The following is a 21171-nucleotide window of genomic DNA, read 5'->3' on the forward strand; positions in this document are numbered from 1 at the left end:
GGGAAGTGAAACCGAAACGGAGGACGAGCCTGCGCGACTGCGCGACTGGATGACTTTCAACCTGGCAGCCACATTCACCAAAAAACTTGGTGGGAAGTGGCATATGGCATATGGCAGAGGCAGAGACAGAGGCAGAGGCTGTGTCTGCTGCCATTTTTCTAATTTGCTGCTGATTGTGATTGTGTAAGAGATGGCAGAGGAGTCCCAGTCCCAGTCCAGTCCCAATACTCGTAATAAATGCACAGTTTATACTCCTGTGTGTGCCAATGACTCACGCGATCTGCTGCCTGTCTGCCCTCTGCGTGGGAAAGGCCAATAACAAGGAAGTGCCAGTACCCAGTGTCCAATGACCCAGCTCAACCCGAGATGACTCCAGACACGAACTAGCAGGCGTTCGCTGCATGGGTCCCAATGGATTTCTGCGTGGCATTACACAGCATCTACGCTAAGCGGATTGGATTCTAATTAGCGAGCGACCGCCTTCAATTAAATACCCATCACATCAGTTCGAATGGCCTTACAATAGATAGACACCGCATTGACATTGATAAATGTGTTCTCCCCCTCCCCACCGACAAAGACACGAATTCGGTGTTTCATTTGGCAGCTACAAGTGCTCGGAAAACAACTACAAGACCGAAGCGCCGAAACGCTGTGCTGCTGCTGCTGTCTCGGCTCGTTAAGAATCCGTTTGTGAGGTAAATTATTTAATTTTTACTCATTATGTAAGCTTTGCCAGCTGCCTGAATGCTTGGTGATGGTGTAGTAAAAGTGCCGAAAGCATTTGCACATCGTGTGGGAGCCAATGGAAAATGCATTCACCCAAAATGCATTCCACCAGCAGCAGCAGAAGAAGAAGCAGCCTCAGCAGCAGTGGCAGTGGCAACAGCAAAACTAAAAATTCAATTAAGCTGAAGATGCGCCTGAGCAAACTCCCGCTTCTCTTCGAGCAGAGTCTTGGCCTGGCATTTGGTGCCATCGCAGCGACAAGTAACGCGCCAAAAAATGCAAAAAGCCTGGCAGAAGCCAAAGCAGAAGCAGAAGCAGAAGTCGAGGCAGAGCCACTGCGGCAGGCCAACCACTAACGAGTCGCAACTGGCGAGGATTGCGATTGGGATTGAAGCTGGAATTGGAATTGCAGACGGGTAGACAGACATACAGATTGGCAGACGGGTGGACGGCCATCCCAGGTCGTTGAGTAATTGTGCAGCAATGAGCATGGGCTGCCAGCAGATTTTCCCGTTGATAAAGTGCAGCACTCGGAAAACCTTTTGCCAGGCAGCCGCTCATAATAAGAAATTGCATACCAGTGTATACCTCAGGTATACCTGGTATAACTGTGTACACTGTACATACATATATTGTGTGCATTTTATGTGTTTACACATTGGCTGGGATCGGGACTGGGATTGGGATTGGGAGGCTGCACGTGGCAAATGCTGCCAGCCGCAGACGTAGACGCAGGCCACAGCTGTGCAATTTAGAGTTTTATGGATGCCACGCTGCTTGCGAAACCCGAAAGCTTTTGCAGGATGGGGAATGGGTCGGTCAGTCAGTCAGTGGGTATGTGTGTCTGTCTGTCTGTCTGTCTGTCTGCCTGTCCGCCTGTCGGTGAGTGGTCTGCCTGGCTAATTTGACGCATTCGCCATGATGCGGCGGCATGTTTGAATAAAAATCCGGCGAGTCGAGACGCATTAAAAATAACCAATAAAATGAAAGACTTGAGCAACGAACTTGTTTTCGATTAAAGTTATAAAGATTCCCGGTAGACCATTGGCACGCTGTATTTCAAGGAATTTTCCTCTAGTTAGAACTTCCATTAGGTCGGGGCTGGGTTAGAATAAATAATTGAAATTGCTTAGCGTTATTTATTTATCCTAAATAAATTGAATACACTAAGTTAAACCTGCGTAATATGTTTACATATTTATATTTATTAAAGTTTATCTTTGAATAATAAAATAAAATAAAATAATAAAATTGAATAATAACATAATGTGTTTAAGAATCCACCTAAGCGAATGTAAGTACTTATACAACTTTATTTGGAGAACATTCCATTAAACAGATTAAAGACTTAATCCGCCTTAATCCACATCCAACGCTAGTCAATGCAGTCAAGCATTCTAAATTGTATTTGCTGGCACTCGTGGACTAGCCTCAGTCTGCCAACACACACACACACACACAAACTGCAGTCGAAATTTGCATAAAATGTGCATTAGCCGCCCACCCCCGCTGAGGCAACGGCCTCGCCACCACCAGCACTACTACCAGCAGCAGCAGCCGCAGCATAAGCACCAGCATCATCATTATCACCATCCATCCACCAACAGCCTCCGCATCGCATCCCAGGCTAGGCCAGAGCTAGTCAGACCGAGCCGAGCCGGGCCGGGCCGGGCTGTGCCACACCAAGGCGCAACTTGTGCCGAAATCTGCACGACGAAACGTGAGAAAATGTTATAGACATTGCAGTTGCTATGCCGCCACACAGACAAACACATACTCGTACGTTCGTACCTGCTAGATACGAGTGTATCTATGCTTGCATAGATGGATCATGGTAGAAGCGAAATAAAAACTAAATAATAAAAATATTTGGTAAATTATGGGAATGAATGAGACGAAACGTTGATGGAGGTGGAGGTGGTTTAGGGGCGGCAAAGAATCCAGCAGATGCAGATGCAGATGCTGCACCAAGAGTAGTTTTGTTACTGTGTGGTGGTGCTGGTGGTTGCTGTATCTGTGACTAATTGCATGCCCATACAAATGCACTTTTCGTAATTATTTGGCCGTACTGCTGGAATATGTGTGAATTATTATGCAGTCAGGGTTCCATTGTAATCATGTTAATGAGCTTTGTCGGCGCTGGTCTGCGTTGCAGTTGGATCTAAGCTGAAGCACCGACATTGTTCGTGAGTCTTCTGGAAAGAAAGACAGAGAGAGAGAGAGAGAGAAGAATCTAAATTCTGAGTCGCCAAATGCCAAATGCCAGCGCCAGAGCAAAAGCTGCATGGCTAATAGCTACTAATGCTGACCAGGATGCTAGCTCTAAGCGCTAGACACTAAGCTGAAATTATGCGCATTTTCAAGACAACTTTTATTTTATGGTAATTCAATTAGACGGCATCTTTTGTCACCCATCACCCACCAGCAGCAGCAGCAGCAGCAGCAACAACAGCAGCAGCAGCATAACCCAGCAGCAACATTGCCTTTTGCCTGAACTCTGCCCAATGCTGACTGTGGCGGCGGGGTCTTCTTCATTTTGCAGGGAAACATTTTGGGACAAAAACGTTTTTTGAGGAGCGCCACTTGCTGATCGTTTGTTTGCCAAAAAACACGACAACAACAGCAACAGAGACAACAGCCACAGCGGCAACAGCCACAGCGGCAACTTGGCTTTTTGCTGATTTATGCGTTTTGCAGCATTTAAATTGGCATTTATGTCAAACTGCGGTAAGGGTAAGTAATATTTTGTATAATACATTTCGCTTTATTTGTTTTATAACCCAGCCAAGCAGCCAGCCAGCGTCCTTGGGCTCTGTCCGCTTCGACACTTTTCCAGCCAGCCCCAGACCCCCAAACAGCCGATGAGATCTCTTTCCCATGGCTGCCACTTGCAAAATGAAGATGATGATGAATCCAATGATGCTGTTGCCGATGCTTGTGCTGTTTACATTCGCTTTCAGTTTATTGAGCTGCGGCAGGGCATTTGTTAAACAAATTGTTTAATTGTTCCACAATAAGTTACGTATGCACCCCCCCTTCCAAGCCACAGGTTTTCTACTTTGTCAAGTAACCCAAAGAAGTTCCTCAGTTCTTGTGGCAATTTTGAGACTGAACTTTGTTCTTCTAACATTTGTGGCTGCAATGCTTCCTCAACTCAAATCCGAAACGAATAAAAAACGAATCGAAGACTTGAAATTCGTCGAAACGGCTAGATGCTACTTTGCAATTGGCCGATCCGCTCACCAAATGGCTGCAAGTAGCAGCAGCATATGCAGAATGGCCTTGGAGCTGGCTGAGAATGTTGCAGAGGCAACAGCAGCAGCAACAGCAGCAGCATCTACTTCCACTTTGACGTTGGTTGAATCTTTCGAAAGCTGCCAAATCCGTTCGGCTTTCAATTGCTGTTATAGTTATAGTGTGTCTGTTTTTTTTCTTCTCTTCTAGTTTATGTGAAAAATCACATCAGCAGCAGCATCAGCAGCAGCAGCAGCTGATGTTTGTGGCGTCTCTGCAGCGGTGTTACCCAATAGGCAGCAATGAAAATGTGTTGGCGTAATTAATTAAACAAATTATGTGAATTGCGCAGACGCATTTGACATTTTTGGTGCAACGCTCGCATCCAGCTTAGGGGCATTCAAGTTGATTGCAATTTTTATTAATTTCACTTAGCTGTGGGAATGCCATGGTGCTATAAAAAGTGCATCAGCATCAGCATCGATGCAGCAGCTGGAACAACAACAGCAACAACAACAACAACAACAACAACCACTCTCATATGGTCAACAGTGTTTACAATTGCAGCAGTAAACATTTTGCAATGCAACTTTTACGTGCTGGCTCCTTAAAAGCAACTTATGGGCACACCTGGCTGGCAACAGCCTCCACAGCTCCTTGGGCCAGGCCACTTGACGGCGGCTGCTCATTGTGTGTACTTTGTGCCATTTTGGGCGAAAAATTCTTCAATTCTTTTGCTGTCTGCAGCTGTCCAGACCGCAATCCACATCCACATTGCCATCGCCATCGCAATCGCCATCGCCATCGCACCATCAGCATCGCCTCGACTGCCCCTTGTCATTCATTGTTTGGGAAAAATTCAATCAATTATTAATTACACGCCTTGTTGCAGTCGAGTGTTCCCGCCCCCTCCAGACCAGACCTGACCAGACCAGTCCAGACAATAGGTGCAACATCTTTATGGTGGCTCTTCCCTGCCACATTTTCCACTTCAGCCAACTCATTTAATCTGCCAAAGTGTTTGGAAATACTTAACAACCGCATCAACATTAGTTTCGTTATTGTGTTAGCCTTCGGCTCATCTCGCGTCTCTCGTCCACTTTGACTCCGGCTGAATTGATTTTTGACGTGCGTGCCGCGGTTGCCGTGACGGAGAGGACCAGACCAGAGCGAGTGCGTGTGGGAAAATGGGATTTTAAAGGCATTTCTGCGGCGGGCTAATGGGCCATCTATGCCGGAAATGCAGATGATGGCCCTTGCGGCCAAAAAGCGCTTGCAAAGGGTTAGAGTGTAGGCGTCACAGGCTCGGCTTGGTTCAGTTCGGTTCGGGTCGGTTCGAATTGGTTTCGTATCCGCCATATGCTGTCGCCTGACGAGGCAACGCCACAACAATGGCACCGAAACCATGACACAAAGCCACTTGGCAAGTTGGCGGCATTTGGCGATCGCTAAAAGTCACATTGTTGACCTTTTTGCGGTCTTGGGGCTGTGTAGCTCCGGCTCTGGCTCTCCATCTCTCAGCCTCGCACATTGGAGAAAAGGTTTCTGTCTTTTCTGAAGTAGTCTCCCCCACCTGCCCACCTACCTACCTAGCTACCCAAAGCAAAAGTCCCGGCCATAGCCATAGCCTCCGACAACAAGCACGGCTCATTAAAATAATATTTAACCTTTGAATAAGAGACAAATACTTGTTGAATATCTACGAGTACGACGCGGGTACGACGGCTACGAGTATGTCTGTGGAGATTCGGTTCGGTTATGTCTTTGTCTGTCCCCCCGTCTGCCGAGAGCCAACGAGCCGTGAGCAATTAAAAATTAACTATTTACTTTTAATGCGCATAGTTTTGACGCCGACCGCTCCCCCTGGCCCAAGCCCCGCCTCTGCATCAACCGCCACCCCCCTCCCATTACCAATTGAATTCCATGTTTAACGAGTTTTGACAGCCCCGTATTTGCTTCTTCGTTTTCCTAACCCCCCCCCTCCCATTTGTATATTTGCAGTGCAACTGTCAAGAGCCCTAACCCGGCAGGGGTATATCCCTGTGGCTGGCTAGTTTGCTGCTACCCGAAATTATCCTCCGACATGGGTAGAGGAAAGAGCATTGCTGCTTTGGCTTTGCATCTGTTGGGGGGGGGGGGTTCGTTTGGCATTCATCTGGCAGCGACTGCGTCTGAACCTGACCTATCCGCTCCGTTCACACGCTGCGCTGCGCTGCGCTGGCTGCGATCGGCCCCCGAGGGGTGCGTACCATCGTCAGCCCTGACATCCATTGCAGCTCAGCCCACTAGTATCAGGGCGTATGCTGGAAATGGAAAAGGTGTCAAGCAGTTTACTTTCAGATGATGTGCCGCCCGAAATTCCTTGGATTCAGTGATCAAAATTCCATTTGTATGTCGGGGGGACTCTGTCCGGATCTCCGGCCGTCTGAACGTCTGAACATGCTGAAACGGATCTTGATTGCCTATGTGGTGTGCGTCGCCATCTACAGCATGAACTCCAACTACTGCCGGCCGAAGCCGCCCAATAAGCGCCTGCGCAAAGAGATCGACGATGACCTTTACCGAATGAAACCCAAATAAACTGGCAGCCATGGCCTTGACGGACTAGATTATTAAATTATATCAAGAATAGTCGGTATTTTTTATTGGGTGTCGTAACCATTCGTCGCGGCTCGTTTAGTGCTGCTTCTGCTTCTCCTTGCGAATGTTTTGCAGCACTTTGCGCAGCATGTTGAAGGAACTGAGCACGGGCACCAGCACGGGCAGGAAGAGTGGAATGTAAATGGCGTACTTCTGCTCGTCGGGAAAGTAAAGCTGCGCCAGCAGGCTGGCATCGAAGAAGCCCCGCTCTGAGGCCACAAATGCGCGCTTGGCCAGTGCGGAAGCGTCGCCCAGTCGATGCTCCAGTAGAGCGGCCTTGGCGGCCATAATGTCGGCATAAGAGCTCGTTATGGCCGCGGCCACATCGTCGTTTATCACAATATAACTGATTTGATCTGTGGGCGAGAGGAAACGAATGGATTATTGCCTGATTGCCTGATTATGTGCTGATGATTCGAGCAGTTACCCAGCAGGTTAATGAGGCTCTGCAGCGTTCTACTGGCCGTGGTAATGTGGCGAATGGCGCTGCGTCTGAGATAGGCCTCGTACTCCCAGCGGCGCGGGGCCAACTGCTCAATGTCCACCGTCTTGACGCCCTCCAACTGAAGCTCGCTGCTGATGTCGAGCAGCTTGTGCAGCTGGTCGAGCATCACCTGCATGTTGTCCGTGGTGCTGACATGGTAGGGCAACGGCTGCTCGTCATTGGCATAGGCCAGGCACACGCTCTCCGGCGGATTGGCAATGATGACGCCGCCCCAGGGTGGCGATATAAAGGCATCCACGCCGTTCCGCGTCAGCAACTGGTTCTTGCGGTTGTAGATGTGCAGGGGTGCGGTCTTGCAGGGCGGAATATAGACCACCAGATTGATGGCCGGCTTGTCGGTGGTGCTGGCGCTTAGGTTTTGCGATATGGAGGTGAGCAGGTGGGGCAGATCCGCCTCCTGCAGGGCATAGTGGCGACCCAGCTTGCTCTCGTCGCGCACCTGCTTGAGATTGGCTTCGATGGACACACGGTACTTCCATTGCGTGCGCACCGTATAGTTGGATATGTCCGACAACTGGGCCAGCCAGGGCTCCACATATGCTGCAAATGAGAAACGAAGCAATGAGAAATGAGAAATGAACCTACGCTGAGTGTCACAAAGTCTCACTCTTCACGGCCATCGAAATGTTCCACTGGGCGTGGGTTAGACGCGGCTTTGGGTTCAGCACGGACACAATGACATCGTAGGCGGGCTGTGCTGCCTCGGACTTGGCCCCCAGTCGATCGTCTGTGCTGAGTATTTGATTGATGCGATAAGTCTGCAGGATCTTCGAGTGCAGAACCTGCGCCAGCTTATTGGCGCCTGCAAAAGTTCAAAACTTCATTTATAATCAGGTTTCGGCATAATCGAATTTATCTGATCTCACTTGTATCGTTGCGCATCAGAGCTGAACGTTCGGTTGTGAGCAGTACATCCTCCTGCAAGTTGGGCCACTCAATGAACATAAAGTCGCCCACACTCTGGGGATGCTCCTGCAGCAGCAGCTTCTCCAATGCTGCAGGCGTATGCGCCTCATTGGCCCTGGCCGGCGGCGGCAGATGCTTAAATTCCACGGCCCATATTTCTGCAACGAAACGAAACATTATTAGTCACTCTAATGGGGGGTGGGTGGGGCTTCCTGCTTCCTTCTTACCGCTATCGCTAAATGCGGTTTGAAGCTCGCTGATGAGCAGCTGGACGCGACTGGAGCCCTGCGTGTAGAGGGCCACCTGCACAGCCGTTTTGATGGGCTGCTCGCTCAAACTCAGTATGGCCTTCGATGGCAAAGAGACTCTGAATGCATTGAAGGATTGATTGATTGATTGATTGATTGATCATTTAAAAAGTGCCTCAGGCTGGAGAACAGACACAGAGCCATTGATGACTCACTCACCTGTAGACTGTTGTGGTTTTCCACCACATCGGTACGCCAATCCCAATGATGACTACAATGAAGGCGATCGTGGCACCGATGCGATATTTATCTGTAATGGCAATCAAAAGCAGAAGTACGAATTAATTTAGTGTGTGGCTTTCTTCAACGCGGGGTGGGCGATGCGCGAGCAGCAAATAGCAAATAGCAAAATCGGAAATATTCAGGTTTTTGTTCTACATCATTTTTATTCGGTAAATTAGTTCTGTACATTAGACCGCTACGAATGTTTGTATATAGTCCCAGAAGGTTGTGCGCGAACAGCAGCGACTACTCCTTGTAGCTGCAGGATATAACGAAAACGGGTCCCTTCTCCAAGGGCGTATTGCGCGACACGTATTTGGTAAACTTGGTTGTGCCCTCGCAGCGGTAGACAATGTTCAGGGCGTTGTCCACGGGCGATATGGTGAGCAGAACAGAATCGTCCTCTTCCTCCTCGGAGGCCGTCTTCTCCTTCTCATGGGGAAGCTCGCCGTCGGGTGAGAGGTATGTGATGACTGCAGCTCCTTCCGCCGCATTCAGATAGTAGACCAGGTCGAGGGTATTCTCCTCGCTTACCAGGCCGTCGCCCAGGACAGTGTAGTTCCCGTGTGACCAGCGCTGCAGCTCCACGCTGCATTTGGGCCGCACGGCATCGGCGCCACTCAAGTCCAGATCGGTAAAGTCGCGCAGCAGGTCAAACATGGCGTTGCTGCGGAACAGCTGCAGCAGCTCCTGGATCGTTCCCCTGGCTGTGCTCAGGTCCATGACCTCGTAATTGTGTGCATTGGCCGGTCCCTGACGCCGCCAGACCAGCGACTCCGCGTCGCTTAAGAGCTGCGCCCGAGCCAGCTCGAACTTTTCGCGTTTGAAGAATTCGTAGAGGCAGATTTCCGAGTTCTCCTCGATGCGCTTTTGGATGCTGCGTCGCGTGGCCGTCTTTAGGTAGACATTATTGAGCAGAAGACCCAACGATGGCTTGTTCGAGCTATCCGGCTGAAGGTAGCTCAGGCGGGGAAAGGCGCGCATCGAGTCCGGCACGAATGCCTCGTTGGTTTCGCCGTGAAACCAGCCGTTGATGGTGAGACGCGGGTAATCGAATGTCGTCACCTCGCCGACCTGATGAAAGGAGCGCGAGCCGACTTTGAAGAATGCAAACTGGTTATCTTTGGGGGCGATTTTGCGGTGCACTGGGAACTGGGGAAAGCACTGGTCGTCGCTGGAGAAGATCTCCAGGCTGCCGCCTTGCGTCTCGCTCCACTCCTCCGCCCCCTCCCAGGGCGACAGATAGTAGATGAAGGCTATTTGTCGGTCCTTGAGCAGGTCGTCATGCACCAGCAAATAGTCGCCGCAGGTGTACATGCTGCAGGAGGCGGACACGTAGTCCAGCTTCAGGTTCGTGACCTTCTCCAGCCAGGGGCGGACTTGTTTCCGCAACAATTGCAGGAAATTTGTAAGCAGCCGACACCGGGGCATGTTGGACAGATCTGTGCTTTGGTAGAACTCGTACAGGTCCATTTGCTTGCGCGACCATGTAACTTTGTCGATGATTTCGGCCACCAGGTCTTTGCTAGTGCCGTCCTTTAGCATGCCTGGCAGCAGGCACATCTGGAAAGGTTCACCAAACACTTGTGCGCCGGTTTTCTCCTCTTTGACGGTCTTGTCCCCCTTCGACCATGTCGTCTGTAACCACTGCGTTAGCTCCTTCTGCTGATAGGCGGCATTTAGCTGCACCTCCGGCACGGCCAGAGGTTTGTCCAGTGTTTCGCCGAGACGCAGTAGCTTCCTCTGTGGCTCGCCACTGGGATCCGGCCGCGGCTCCTCCTTCTGCCTCTCCTCATGTGCGTCTGCAAGGGCAACATAATGAATGGTATTGCATTAAGCATGGCAGACACGAGGCATACCTTAAACTTTAATGGGGCCGCGCTATATAAGCCACACCATGCGCGTTATCAGAAATATTCACACGACTCTTTGTGCCGGCACACCTCGCACCTCACCCCGCGTTCACGCATAGACAGATTTAAATGCTTTCACTTACCTTCGGATTTATCTTTTCGTTTGGTTTTAACTGTGCTGACGCTTGTCGTTTCCATATTGCTACCTTAATTACTTATGGGTAATTTCAAGAAATGCTTAAGTTTTTTTCAAGAAAAATAAAAAAATTGGCTTGTGCAGCTGCAGCGATAGAGATGGATAATTTCAAGAAATTAGAGGTGTCAAACCATCGAGGTCCGCTACTATCGACGGTTTTACGACTATCATGATGGTATCGAGCTGCGCTTTTGATATGTTTAAATTGGCTGCTCTAAAATACGAAGACAAATTTGTAAGCAAGTGGACAGGTGGCATCTAATTTGTACAATAGACAAGTTCGTATTAGGTTTCAATGGTTTTTTAATAATTATTTGAGCCCGATACTATTACGATAGTATCGATTGGTTTATTTTTCAAAACATTCAAAACTATCGATTGCTCTACTATCAATCTTTTGGCTCTAGGACAGACACAAGATTTATCAATAAAATATACCGCTTGACCCACAGAAATATACCCAAATATACCATGCCATTATCAAAATATACCGTAAATATACGGTACGGACACGACAAAGACGTTGATATTCCGTAACTTTGTATTTTTTTGTTTTGGGTACTTTCACATAGGTTTAGTATCTTACGTCTGGTTGTAAAGAACTTTGTATAGGCGCGCTAATTTGGCGTCGAAAGTACGCTAATAAAAAATAGGGAGAGACTTGGAGTAAATTCGTTAACCAAACCTAAAATATTGAAAAAATGAACAAAAAATCCCTTTTCGAAGGTTGCAGCCCAATTCCCATGGGGAAATAGCTTACATATTTCGCCGGTTTTTAAGTCAAAATTTCGTAAAAAATACGGCACAAAAATCATCATTTTGATTCAATGCTTTATATTTCCCAGACGGTAAGCTGCCGTATTGGGCTAACTCTAGCTGTTTTAATTACCTTTTCAAAATAGAGTTCTTTACAACCAGACGTAAGAATTCTAGAGCTATGTGAAAAAACAAGTGCTACCTCTGAAAAAAGCTTTAAAAAAAAATACCAGTTTTCAAAACAAAAAGTTCCGAAAAAAACCAACCATCTCCCCGAGTTCGTTTTGTTCCTTGAGGAAAAATCGTGTTGACTAGTGTTATTGGTACCCGTGTGCTGCAAAATTTCTTTAATATCTTTTAGTAATTTTAGTAATTTCAGGCTATAGTCTGTTTTAAAACTACTACCACGAAATTTTGCAGCTTTCAGATACCGAGAATATGAATCGAGAAGGAGATATATATAGAGACTAAATGAAAAGAATAGCTGAAAAACATGCCAATCCAAGAAAAAGTCAATAATAATGTTTAAAAACAGCTTGGAAATCTCAATTTTAACATTAATTATTGGAAAAAGGGTGTACAAATGTCCATACTATCGGTGGTCAAGCAATAAGTGGTCAAATTACGTTGCTTTCCATTCGCACTTACGTTACTTACGTTTTTTGCTTTTATTTGTTGTTGACCTATTCTGTTTAAGCCTTATTTTCTAAAAAAGTTCAATTAAAAGACGTCCCTAAATTTAACCAATAATGTAGAAAAATTTTGTATTTACGGATAAAATTATAAGTTAGGTGCTGAGATTCCTAGCTAGCTTGTTATATTAAAACGAATATCACTATCGGCGATTTTAATTTCCGATCATGGACAGAGAACGATTAACCCATTAACGACCAGTTAGTTTCTATATACAAGCACTAAAATTATGAAACTTGAAGAATATCAAGGAAATTCTGGTGAAAGATATAGTCGTCATATTTTTGTTTAATGAATCTAAGAGGAACATTTACAAACAGTATTATTTTCCGCGATTAAGCGCAAGCTGTTCGTCTGTTTAAATTAAGGGGGTTTAAGTGGGCTAAGATCGTTTTTTTCCTCTGTATATGATCCCCGATTCGCGTATGATTTCTTATCGTTGGGGATAACAAGTTGGGTCGTTTATGGCTGCGCACATTACAACTGGACTCGGACATAGTCGGTAAATAGTAATTGAGTAAAACAATATTTAGTGGAGCGGCAATCTAATTGATTGCCCCAATGCCGTTCGATGACCTTGGAAGAGGCGGAGTGGAGCGCACATTCCATCCCATGGGTGTATGTATGTCTGTGTGTATGTGCCAACAAATCGACAGGTTCTCTGTTTACAGTAAGGGCAAGTAAACAGCTGACTCTGCCTGCCACCTAATTTGGGGCTGGGTCTGGGGCTCCGCTCCTCCATATTTTCTTGCGATGATCTCATTCCTTTTAATATAGAACAAGACACTAAGATGTGCGCTCTTCGCACTTTTATTTTCCTCCAGTAATTTAAACACATCGCAGCTCCAATGGGCAAGGATCAACATTTGCTGACGGCAGCAAGAAGTGGAGACATCCGAACCGTCGACAAATTACTGGACCATTCATCCAAACGTCACGGACCATTGTCGAGGTGAGTCATCAGAAGTATTTCCAATTGAATTTATGTAGTAAATGTAATGTGGATCTCATATTTCAGCTTTCGCCGCAGTCCCAGCATCAATTGCCAAGACGTGAATGGATACACATCACTGCATCATGCCTGCCTCAACGGTCATGGCAGTATTGTCCGCCTGCTGCTGTCCCACAATGCCCAGCTGGATGTGCCGGATATTCGTGGCTCCACACCGCTATTTCTCGCCGCTTGGGCTGGACATCACGAAATTGTGAAAATGCTGCTAATGCACAGCCCGAATGGGGCCAATCCTAATGCCCAAACGATCGAGAACGAGACGCCACTGCATTCGGGTGCCCAGCATGGACACAACGCTGTCGTGGCCATTTTGCTCTCCTATGGTGCTGATCCGGCAATACGCAACAACAGCTTCCAGACGGCTCTGGATCTGGCCGCCCAATTCGGACGCTTGCAGGTGGTTCAAACGCTGCTCCGGGTCTATCCAGATCTGATACTGCCATACAAAAGAGAGGACGAGAGGGATCTGTCCGAGTTGCTGGGCTACTCCAGCTCCAGTCCGTATGCCACGTCGCCGACAAAGAACATTTTCACGCACACATGTCTGCATCTGGCCAGTCGTAATGGACACAAAAAGGTGGTGGAGACGCTGCTGGCGGCGGGCGTGGATGTCAACATACTCACCCATGCGGGCAGCGCCCTGCACGAGGCGGCGCTGTGCGGCAAAAAGTCTGTGGTGGTCACCCTGCTAAAGGCCGGCATTTTTGTACATGCCACAGATGGCAACGGACGCACTGCCCTGAATATACTCTCGGACTATCCCCCCCACGTCACATACGACATTGTGGGCGTCATCAATGGTGCGTGGAGGAGAGGCCATGCCTTGCACATTTTTCTAACGGCTACAATTTCTTGCAGAGTTCACCAACCAGACGGTAGCCCAGCAGACTCGGATGGTAGCTGATGATTTGGTCGTGGAGAATGGCACCCAGTCGCTGCCGAAGCGTTTGTTTGAAAAGAACTCGCAGCGCCAGAAGCTGTCCAAGCTGCGTGATTCGGCGAGGCAGAGGAAGTAAGCCCCAGCACTAGTGCCCTAACCATGACTTGTGGCACGCACGCCCATACCAACCAACACATTCTCTCACTGCTGTCGTAATGTTGCTGTTAATGTCGTGACCTTAATTAACCCCCCCGCTCTGCAGCTCATGTCATTCGGAAAACGCACTGCACTCATCCCAAACTCTTGCACCCCCACACACACTCACGCCCACTTCCATCATCGTCAGAATCGAATGCTCCACACACTCTTCAATTAACCGGTCTGGTCTTAATGGTCTTTCTTCCATAACCATCCACCCCAATGCTTCCCCATAGAAACCAAGATCAAGCAAACGGACTTTCGCACTCTTTAAGCTCGCTGGATATGTACACCAAGCTGCCGGAGAACTATCTGGCCATGAAGCCGATCATACTGCAGAAATCATTCAACGATGTCCACACAAACAAGGACGACAACAGGGATCATCATTGGGAGTCGTACAAGCCTGTCTATAAGCAGCCCCACCTGCCTAGCTTCCAGACGTTCAGCGATATCTCCAGTGCCTCGGTGCCCTCGCGATCCTACGAGTACATCAATCTGTTGAGAAATGGTTCCGGCAGTGATGACAACAACTCCGCCAGCATAAGCAGTAATTGTAAGTACAAGAGAAATGCATGAAGAGTGCCCAGTTGGTTAATTAAAGATCTGTTTTCTATAACTATTAATTTACAGCTGGAGCACGAAAACAGGCCGTGGCTTCTTATGTGGAAATGTCGCTGCCATCTCCCCCGATTCCGATGCCACGTACTCACATAAATGGCAAATCCAATGACTATGCGAACCTAGTGGTGATAGAAGAAGGAAGAAATGGAGAGCCGTCGAAAACCGCAGTATTGGATAGCAATAATAACAACAGCAGCAGCAACGCCAACGGCAACAAATTGCGAACGGTGCGTCACTCGCCCACGCCAGATTACCCGCCGCCCACGGTTACGGAGGCGGAGCATACGATATTGAACTATATACTGCCCGTGACACTGCGCAAGGATAGCAGCTTGGAAGCGAGTGAATCAACACGCACCACAAACTCTTTCAATTCGGATCACGTGGAGGAATTCGTTGGCGATATTCCATTCGCGGGACTGTTCAAGGGATCTACATTGAATTTGGCTGCAGACACCACTGATGGACGAGCCTCAGTGCCACGGGAGCGTGAATTTTTATGTTCACCGAGCATGGTGAGATCTGCTCATGCCCTGAACCATCGCCGCAGTTTGTCCAAGCAGCGCTATTCTGCATTGGGTGAGGATTTCAGCGCCTCTCGTGTCTGGGCAGAGATTGATACCATTTTCGAGAATATCGGAAATGAAGTATCTCCAGAATACGAGCAAGATACCGAGCCGGAGCAAGAGCAGGTCGTCGACGAAACCCAGAGTTTGCCAGCTGATGACCCACGATACTCTTTGCACATACGCAATCCGGCAGAACTACTCCTGGGCAAGAGCCAGACTTCGAGTTCCGCCTCCCATTGGTGTCACTCGCCGTACACCCTTATCTACGGCGAAATACGATACTCGCTGTTTGTAAGTTTTTCTTGGAATCTATCTGGTGCAGTTTTTTTTACAACAGATTTCGTTTTTAGTATCTGGGATCGACGGTCATAAGGCAATTGCAGGGCACACTATCCACGCGCAAGTCCATTCAGAAGCTGAAGATCGATGAGAACATGAAATCGGCCGCGAGTGTCAGTGACATTAGCCTTCTCGAGAATTGCACAACATCCACCAAATATCTGAAGGCTGCCAATCTGCAGACGCGTCTCAACGTGGACATTGCGGTTTCATGTGTCGGTGTTAAGTTTATGGATCATGAGAAAAAGGTAGGAACAGAGCATCTTGAACGTTGCTTATCCTAAAATAACATACAATTTCATTGCTTTCGTAGACTGCCATCTGCTCCCATGACATTGAGAATATCAATTGTGTGTGCCAGGACACTGAAGATTTGCGGTACTTTGCATATATAACCAAAGAACAGGATCTGCACTATTGCCATGTCTTTATGGTCGATAATTTGGTTCGTAGAATACCTTTACCTTTATTTCTCCTTTATGCCAACAAATTGTACTTACTCTGACAGGAACTGGCTAAGGAAATTATCTTGACTTTGGGACAAGCTTTTGAGGTTGCCTACCAGCTCGCTCTGAGCAGGCAGACCACTCCCATAATCGAAGAGTGCTAATCAAAAAAGTGCCACAAATGCATAATAGGAGTAGATTATATTTATTGAATTGCATTTTACATGTAAATGTACTTTTCATTTGCTAGTCGTTGATGCCATCTCGATGCTAGCTTTATTTCACATGAGGCAGCTCACATGTTAAAGTATTCGGATAACGTTTTTTTAATAAATTTATTTTAAATTAATTTCGGCTCAATTTGATTTTTGTTTGAATTCAACTGAAACAATCGAGTCATCATTGCCATTGTTGCTGTCACTATGTATCGATCCTGAAATCCCAAGCACCGATAAGCTATATTTATCGCACAAAAATACCGATATTTGTATAAAACTTACCCTGTTTGACACATTGAGATATATTGCACATCCCTAACTCTTCAAAATAAACGTAAAGCCCGGGAAAATTGCTTGGCATTTTCTAGTTTTTGTGCTATTTCATCATAAATATTATACGCAATTCGGAATGGAATCGACTAATGGTAAGCTGAAAGTTGAACACATGTATTTTCCATTACGTTTATATCATGCATTTACCATTACTAGAAAACCAACACGATGATTTGAGCGTCCTGCCGCCGACGCCACTCGGCAAACAAAGTGTACAGATACACAAAGACACACCATTAGCCATGAAAACTCGTCACGGTCGTAAGAAAAGCCAGGCTAACCCTGAAATGGAGTCGCCAACCCATCCGGATCCCCCCAAAACACCACCAAGTATGCGTCAACTGAAGGCAAATGAAACCCCGCGACGCAGTGCGCGCAAGAGTGTGCGACCGGCGATGGACTATGATGATATTATGCTACGATCTGCCACCAAGGAAATGAGCAAAGTTGTTGAAGTGAGTGAGGAAATTGAGGAGCAACCTACTCAAAAGTGGACTGCCGCAGAAGTGGGCCGCAATTCCCGTAAGCGAGGTCGCAAGTCCAAGCGCGCCGCCAGTAAGTCCAAGACCGATCCGGGAGAGAAAGGCGCCGAAGTCGACAAGCCATCCTCAGCTATAGATGGCGAGGAGACCACCATTGAAGTCACACACGAGGATACTAACTCTGAGAAAAAAGATTCAAAGTCAAATACTGAAGATGAGGATGAACAGTGTTTAGTTTCAATCGGAGTGGAACACATCACAGCCGATGAGACCGATGAGGAAACCATGGTATCAACTAAACAGTCAATTCTGATGGATGTGAATGACCTTGGCTTGTTCCCACTGGCCGATACAGTTGGCAAAGAGGAAATAAAGGTGGAGTCAACTGTACAGGCGGCACAGGTCGCAAATAATGAAACATTGGACGACCTGGGATTGTGTCCACTTGAGCCAGTTGAAGAACTATCCGAACGTATCGCATCGGTAGATGATTTTGAATGCGAAATGCCCTCTCTGATTATGATCGACGATGATGACCTGGCCGAGCCAGATAAAGATAAATCTGTGCTCAACACGACCTTCGACGCCGAGGAAAAAAAAGGCGACGAATCTAATGTTGTCCCAGTCGATATAACTGATTCAGTAAAGACATCAATTAAAGTTGTTCTAACAACGGATGATGAACTGGACCAGACTCTTTTGACTTGCGATGCACTAGCGACGAACACAAATAAACCAAGCCCCAACCGTTCAAAGGGCTATCGATTCCCTACACCTTACAAGCCAAAGTCGCGTAAGTCCCCTAAGACTGTGGAGGCACATGATCGTAGCGCCCAGTTGGGTAACATGGAAATGAAGAAACGACGCTCAAATTCAGCCTCAGCTTGGGAAGATATCAAATCGAGAACTGTCTCTTTCCGCAGTCCCCTTGAAGTTGCCCATGTCCATGACATTGATAAGCGCTGGGAGGGTCTCAACACCACTAGTATGTTTGAATATATATAATCATTTCTGTCGTGTGCTAATAAATCTAGTTCCAGATGTCACGAACCGACGCAAGCGCTCGAAATCGATGGACGAGAGCCACCCGAAAGCGAGCCGAATTCCTTCTCCAAGTAAGTTCCACCAAACAGTGCCTTAAGCAAATCCGGAAAATACAACAAAATTTCTCTTTTTTAGAATTCTTTAACGGCAATCAAGTGATCACACCCAGCAAGGTGAAGAAGCGAACCAAGCTTCCAAACTTTGCAGCCATTCATCAGAAGCAATTCGCCAAGATGGAGAATTTGGTCGACCATCTCGATCGCAAGGCAGTACGTGCCAAGGTGCTGATTAGCTCAGCCTTGAAGCGTGAACCAGGAGCTGGATCATCCGTTAAGAAGATGCCAAGTTCGAGTGCACTGGCGGCTGGCGATGGTTCGCGACCACGGGCGCTCAGGAAAATTGATTGGTGCAGCAACCCGACAGTAGCCAAGCAGCCTGAAAACCAATTCCTAAGAGAGTTACATGGGCCACGTCTAGCCACTTTGGCGAAGGTGCCGCCACAAAGCCGCTTGCCCTTGAAGAGTGGCAGCAATATAGTCGCAAAGCCAGCATTTAATTTATCAACAAACGTGGTCAAGAAATTTACGGCAACCAGCACAGTCGTTGCCAGCACTGCACAGAAAAGCAAGCCGGTCGGGTTTGAGGATAAGGTGGCAGAGAGACGTCAACGGCACATGCAAATGTTCAAGAGCCGCAGCGCCCCAAAGGAGAAGACTGGAGAGTTCATTCGGGGCGTGCGATTGAATCGTCGCTTCGAGCTACAGATGCAACATCGTCGCCACTTGGAGGATGAATAATTTTAGATTTAACTGTTTAATTACTTTTTACGTTCAAACCAATACATATATAATTATTATTTATCTTTTCGGTTCCTTGAAAGGCGGGGCTTAAACAAGCTGGAACAAATGAATTCATTAAAGCTATTAATCTTTTCCTATAATTTATACTCTTTTTATTCCTTATTATTCCTCGTACGTTTATGCATTTGCAATCCTCACTGAAAATTCACAGAAGCTCTAACTAGTTATTTTTTATTTTCAAGCCAATGGATAATTTTATGCAAAAAACAAATATTTTTACCCGTTGATTACAATTAACAGCACCGTGTAAACCTAATTTTTTCCTACGCGTTGTCGCAGCAGCCCTTTTTGATTATCTCTAAAATCGTTATTCCAGAGTTTTCAAATAAGGCTATATTTTTTTTACTACATTATTTCAGCTTAAAATATTTAATTCAAAGGTTTTCCATTAAATTCGCGCATTTTTTAAAAGCAAAGTTGATTAACAATTCTCGCCATCCAAATCGAAGCAGAGTGGCAGCCCTAAATAACGGTGCCGCGGCATTTTTATTCCCTTTTCCTTTTGTGCTTCTTTTTCTGATTCTGTTCTGTTGCTGTTGCGCTGCTTCGGCTTCGCTTTGTTCAAAAATTGTCAAAAAACAACAAGGAGGTGGATAAATAGCATTCAATTTCTGGAAGACGACTTGTATCTGGATCTTGGATAGAGGCAGAGGAACGCTATCTATCGTATCATGTGTGACGCAGCGAATCAAGCGAAGCCTTGGCGCTTAGCCAACTTTTCATACGGCAACGGAATCCCGGCACTCTGTCTGCTGCATCAGGAGATTGAGCAGTTTCACGCCTATATTCAATCCACAGCGACGGAGTTCTATCTGCGCGCAGAAGCAGTGCGCTGCATTGAAGATATGCTGGTCTCCATATGGCCAGGGGCCAGTGTCGAAGTTTTTGGCTCATTTCGCACCGGCCTGAATTTGCCGCTCTCGGACATTGATCTCGTCGTCCAAAACCGTAGATGCTACTGGTACAATCCGCCACTGCACGAGCTGGAGAGTGAGCTTGTGGCACGCGGTGTCGCCGATCCGCACACAGTCAACGTGGTGGACACGGCTGCAGTGCCCGTGGTCAAGTTCACGGAGCGCGTGTCGCAAATCAAATTCGACATCAGCTTCAATGTGGGTTCCGGTGTGAAGGCGGCCGAGCTGATCAAGGACTTTATTCGCCAGTTTCCGGATTTGCCAAAGCTTGTGATGGTCCTGAAGCAGTTCCTCGCGATGCACGGTCTGAACGAAGTCTATCGCTCGGGAGGCATCTCCTCCTACGCCATTACCCTAATGTGCATCGGCTTTCTCCAGCATCAGGCGCAGGCCAACAAAAAGTACAGCAGCAACAACAGGCTGGGGATGTTGCTGCTCAAGTTTCTGGAGTACTATGGACGCAAATTCGACTTCAACAAGTACGTGATTTCGGTGCTGGGCAATGGAGGCTGTCAGACGAAGGAACACCTGAGATCTACCATGGGCAACTACAACTGGCAGTCATTTTTGAGCATTCAGGATCCGATCACACCGACCAACGACATTGGACGAAGCTCGTACGCAGCCTTGAGTGTAATGCAAATGCTTGAAGCTGCTTTCCAGAAGCTATCCCGCCTGGTGGACCTGGACCCGACAAAGATAACTGGACCCATACTGGACAGCATATTGGATGTCCCCCAGCAGGTGATCAATCACAGACAATGGGTACACTTTAATTTTCAGCATTTGGCGAGTTCCGCCAGCTCTTCTGGCCCGTCACCACTGTGCCAGTCTCCAGGCAAAATAGTGAAGCGGCGACGCAGCTCGCAGTACACTGATGCGAAGGAGGACGAACAGACTGACGGCAATGCGAATGCTCCAAATATGTTAGAGTGCTAAAAAAGTTTAGTTTATTTATGTTCCTTTAATTGCAACCATTACGAACTTTAAGTTGGACTACGTTAATTACGTTGTAAGCTAATTTACAGTTTTATTTTAGTTCTAGTTTATATAATTCGTATTTCAATTTTCATTGTGTATTTTATGCTCGGCATATAAAAAAAAACAAAAACCAAAAAAAAAATTAATTAAAAAATCAAAAAACCCAAAATTGCCGGCCATTTGAAATCTGATTGGTTTCGAATGCCATGAATACCCACATTAATTGTAT

The 21171-nt window shown here is 47.1% G+C and overlaps 4 protein-coding genes across 6 annotated transcripts; 3 read left to right on the forward strand and 1 right to left on the reverse strand.

The window, feature by feature from the left end:
- Nucleotides 1-6570: 6570 nt before the first annotated feature.
- Nucleotides 6571-10695, reverse strand: LOC111070872 (prolyl 3-hydroxylase sudestada1-like). Of its 2 annotated transcripts, XM_022361937.2 has the most exons (7): nt 10541-10695; nt 8482-8572; nt 8242-8381; nt 7975-8172; nt 7716-7910; nt 7031-7648; nt 6571-6959 (listed from the first exon to the last, which is right to left on the reverse strand). In XM_022361937.2, exons 1-7 carry the CDS (start codon nt 10593-10595, stop codon nt 6640-6642), a joined length of 1617 nt encoding a protein of 538 aa, XP_022217629.1. In that variant the 5' UTR covers nt 10596-10695; the 3' UTR covers nt 6571-6639. The 2 variants fall into 2 exon arrangements, with proteins under 2 accessions (XP_022217629.1, XP_022217708.1); XM_022362016.2 differs by lacking the exons at nt 6571-6959; nt 7031-7648; nt 7716-7910; ... (1 more) ...; nt 8242-8381; nt 8482-8572 and adding an exon at nt 8687-10346.
- A 1740-nt stretch (nt 10696-12435) lies between these two features.
- LOC111070744 (ankyrin repeat and sterile alpha motif domain-containing protein 1B) lies at nt 12436-16438 on the forward strand. 2 transcript variants are annotated; one of them, XM_022361683.2, is made up of 9 exons: nt 12436-12544; nt 12867-12994; nt 13061-13854; nt 13913-14066; nt 14408-14688; nt 14766-15616; nt 15676-15912; nt 15978-16109; nt 16173-16438. In XM_022361683.2, exons 2-9 carry the CDS (start codon nt 12891-12893, stop codon nt 16272-16274), a joined length of 2655 nt encoding a protein of 884 aa, XP_022217375.2. In that variant the 5' UTR covers nt 12436-12544; nt 12867-12890; the 3' UTR covers nt 16275-16438. The 2 variants fall into 2 exon arrangements, with proteins under 2 accessions (XP_022217375.2, XP_022217282.2); XM_022361590.2 differs by having other exon boundaries at nt 14369-14688; nt 16173-16437.
- A 96-nt stretch (nt 16439-16534) lies between these two features.
- LOC111070816 lies at nt 16535-19043 on the forward strand. The gene is made up of 4 exons (XM_022361805.2): nt 16535-16753; nt 16818-18128; nt 18184-18258; nt 18323-19043. Exons 1-4 carry the CDS (start codon nt 16738-16740, stop codon nt 18982-18984), a joined length of 2064 nt encoding a protein of 687 aa, XP_022217497.2. The 5' UTR covers nt 16535-16737; the 3' UTR covers nt 18985-19043.
- Nucleotides 19044-19353: 310 nt separating this feature from the next.
- LOC111082774 (inactive non-canonical poly(A) RNA polymerase protein Trf4-2) lies at nt 19354-21084 on the forward strand. The gene has a single exon (XM_022379008.2). The coding sequence runs from the start codon at nt 19719-19721 to the stop codon at nt 20898-20900; it is 1182 nt and encodes a 393-aa protein (XP_022234700.2). The 5' UTR covers nt 19354-19718; the 3' UTR covers nt 20901-21084.
- The last annotated feature ends 87 nt before the right edge of the window (nt 21085-21171 follow it).

Source organism: Drosophila obscura, unplaced genomic scaffold (assembly GCF_018151105.1).
Source record: "Drosophila obscura isolate BZ-5 IFL unplaced genomic scaffold, ASM1815110v1 contig_150, whole genome shotgun sequence".
NCBI classification, from domain to species: Eukaryota; Metazoa; Arthropoda; class Insecta; order Diptera; family Drosophilidae; genus Drosophila; species Drosophila obscura.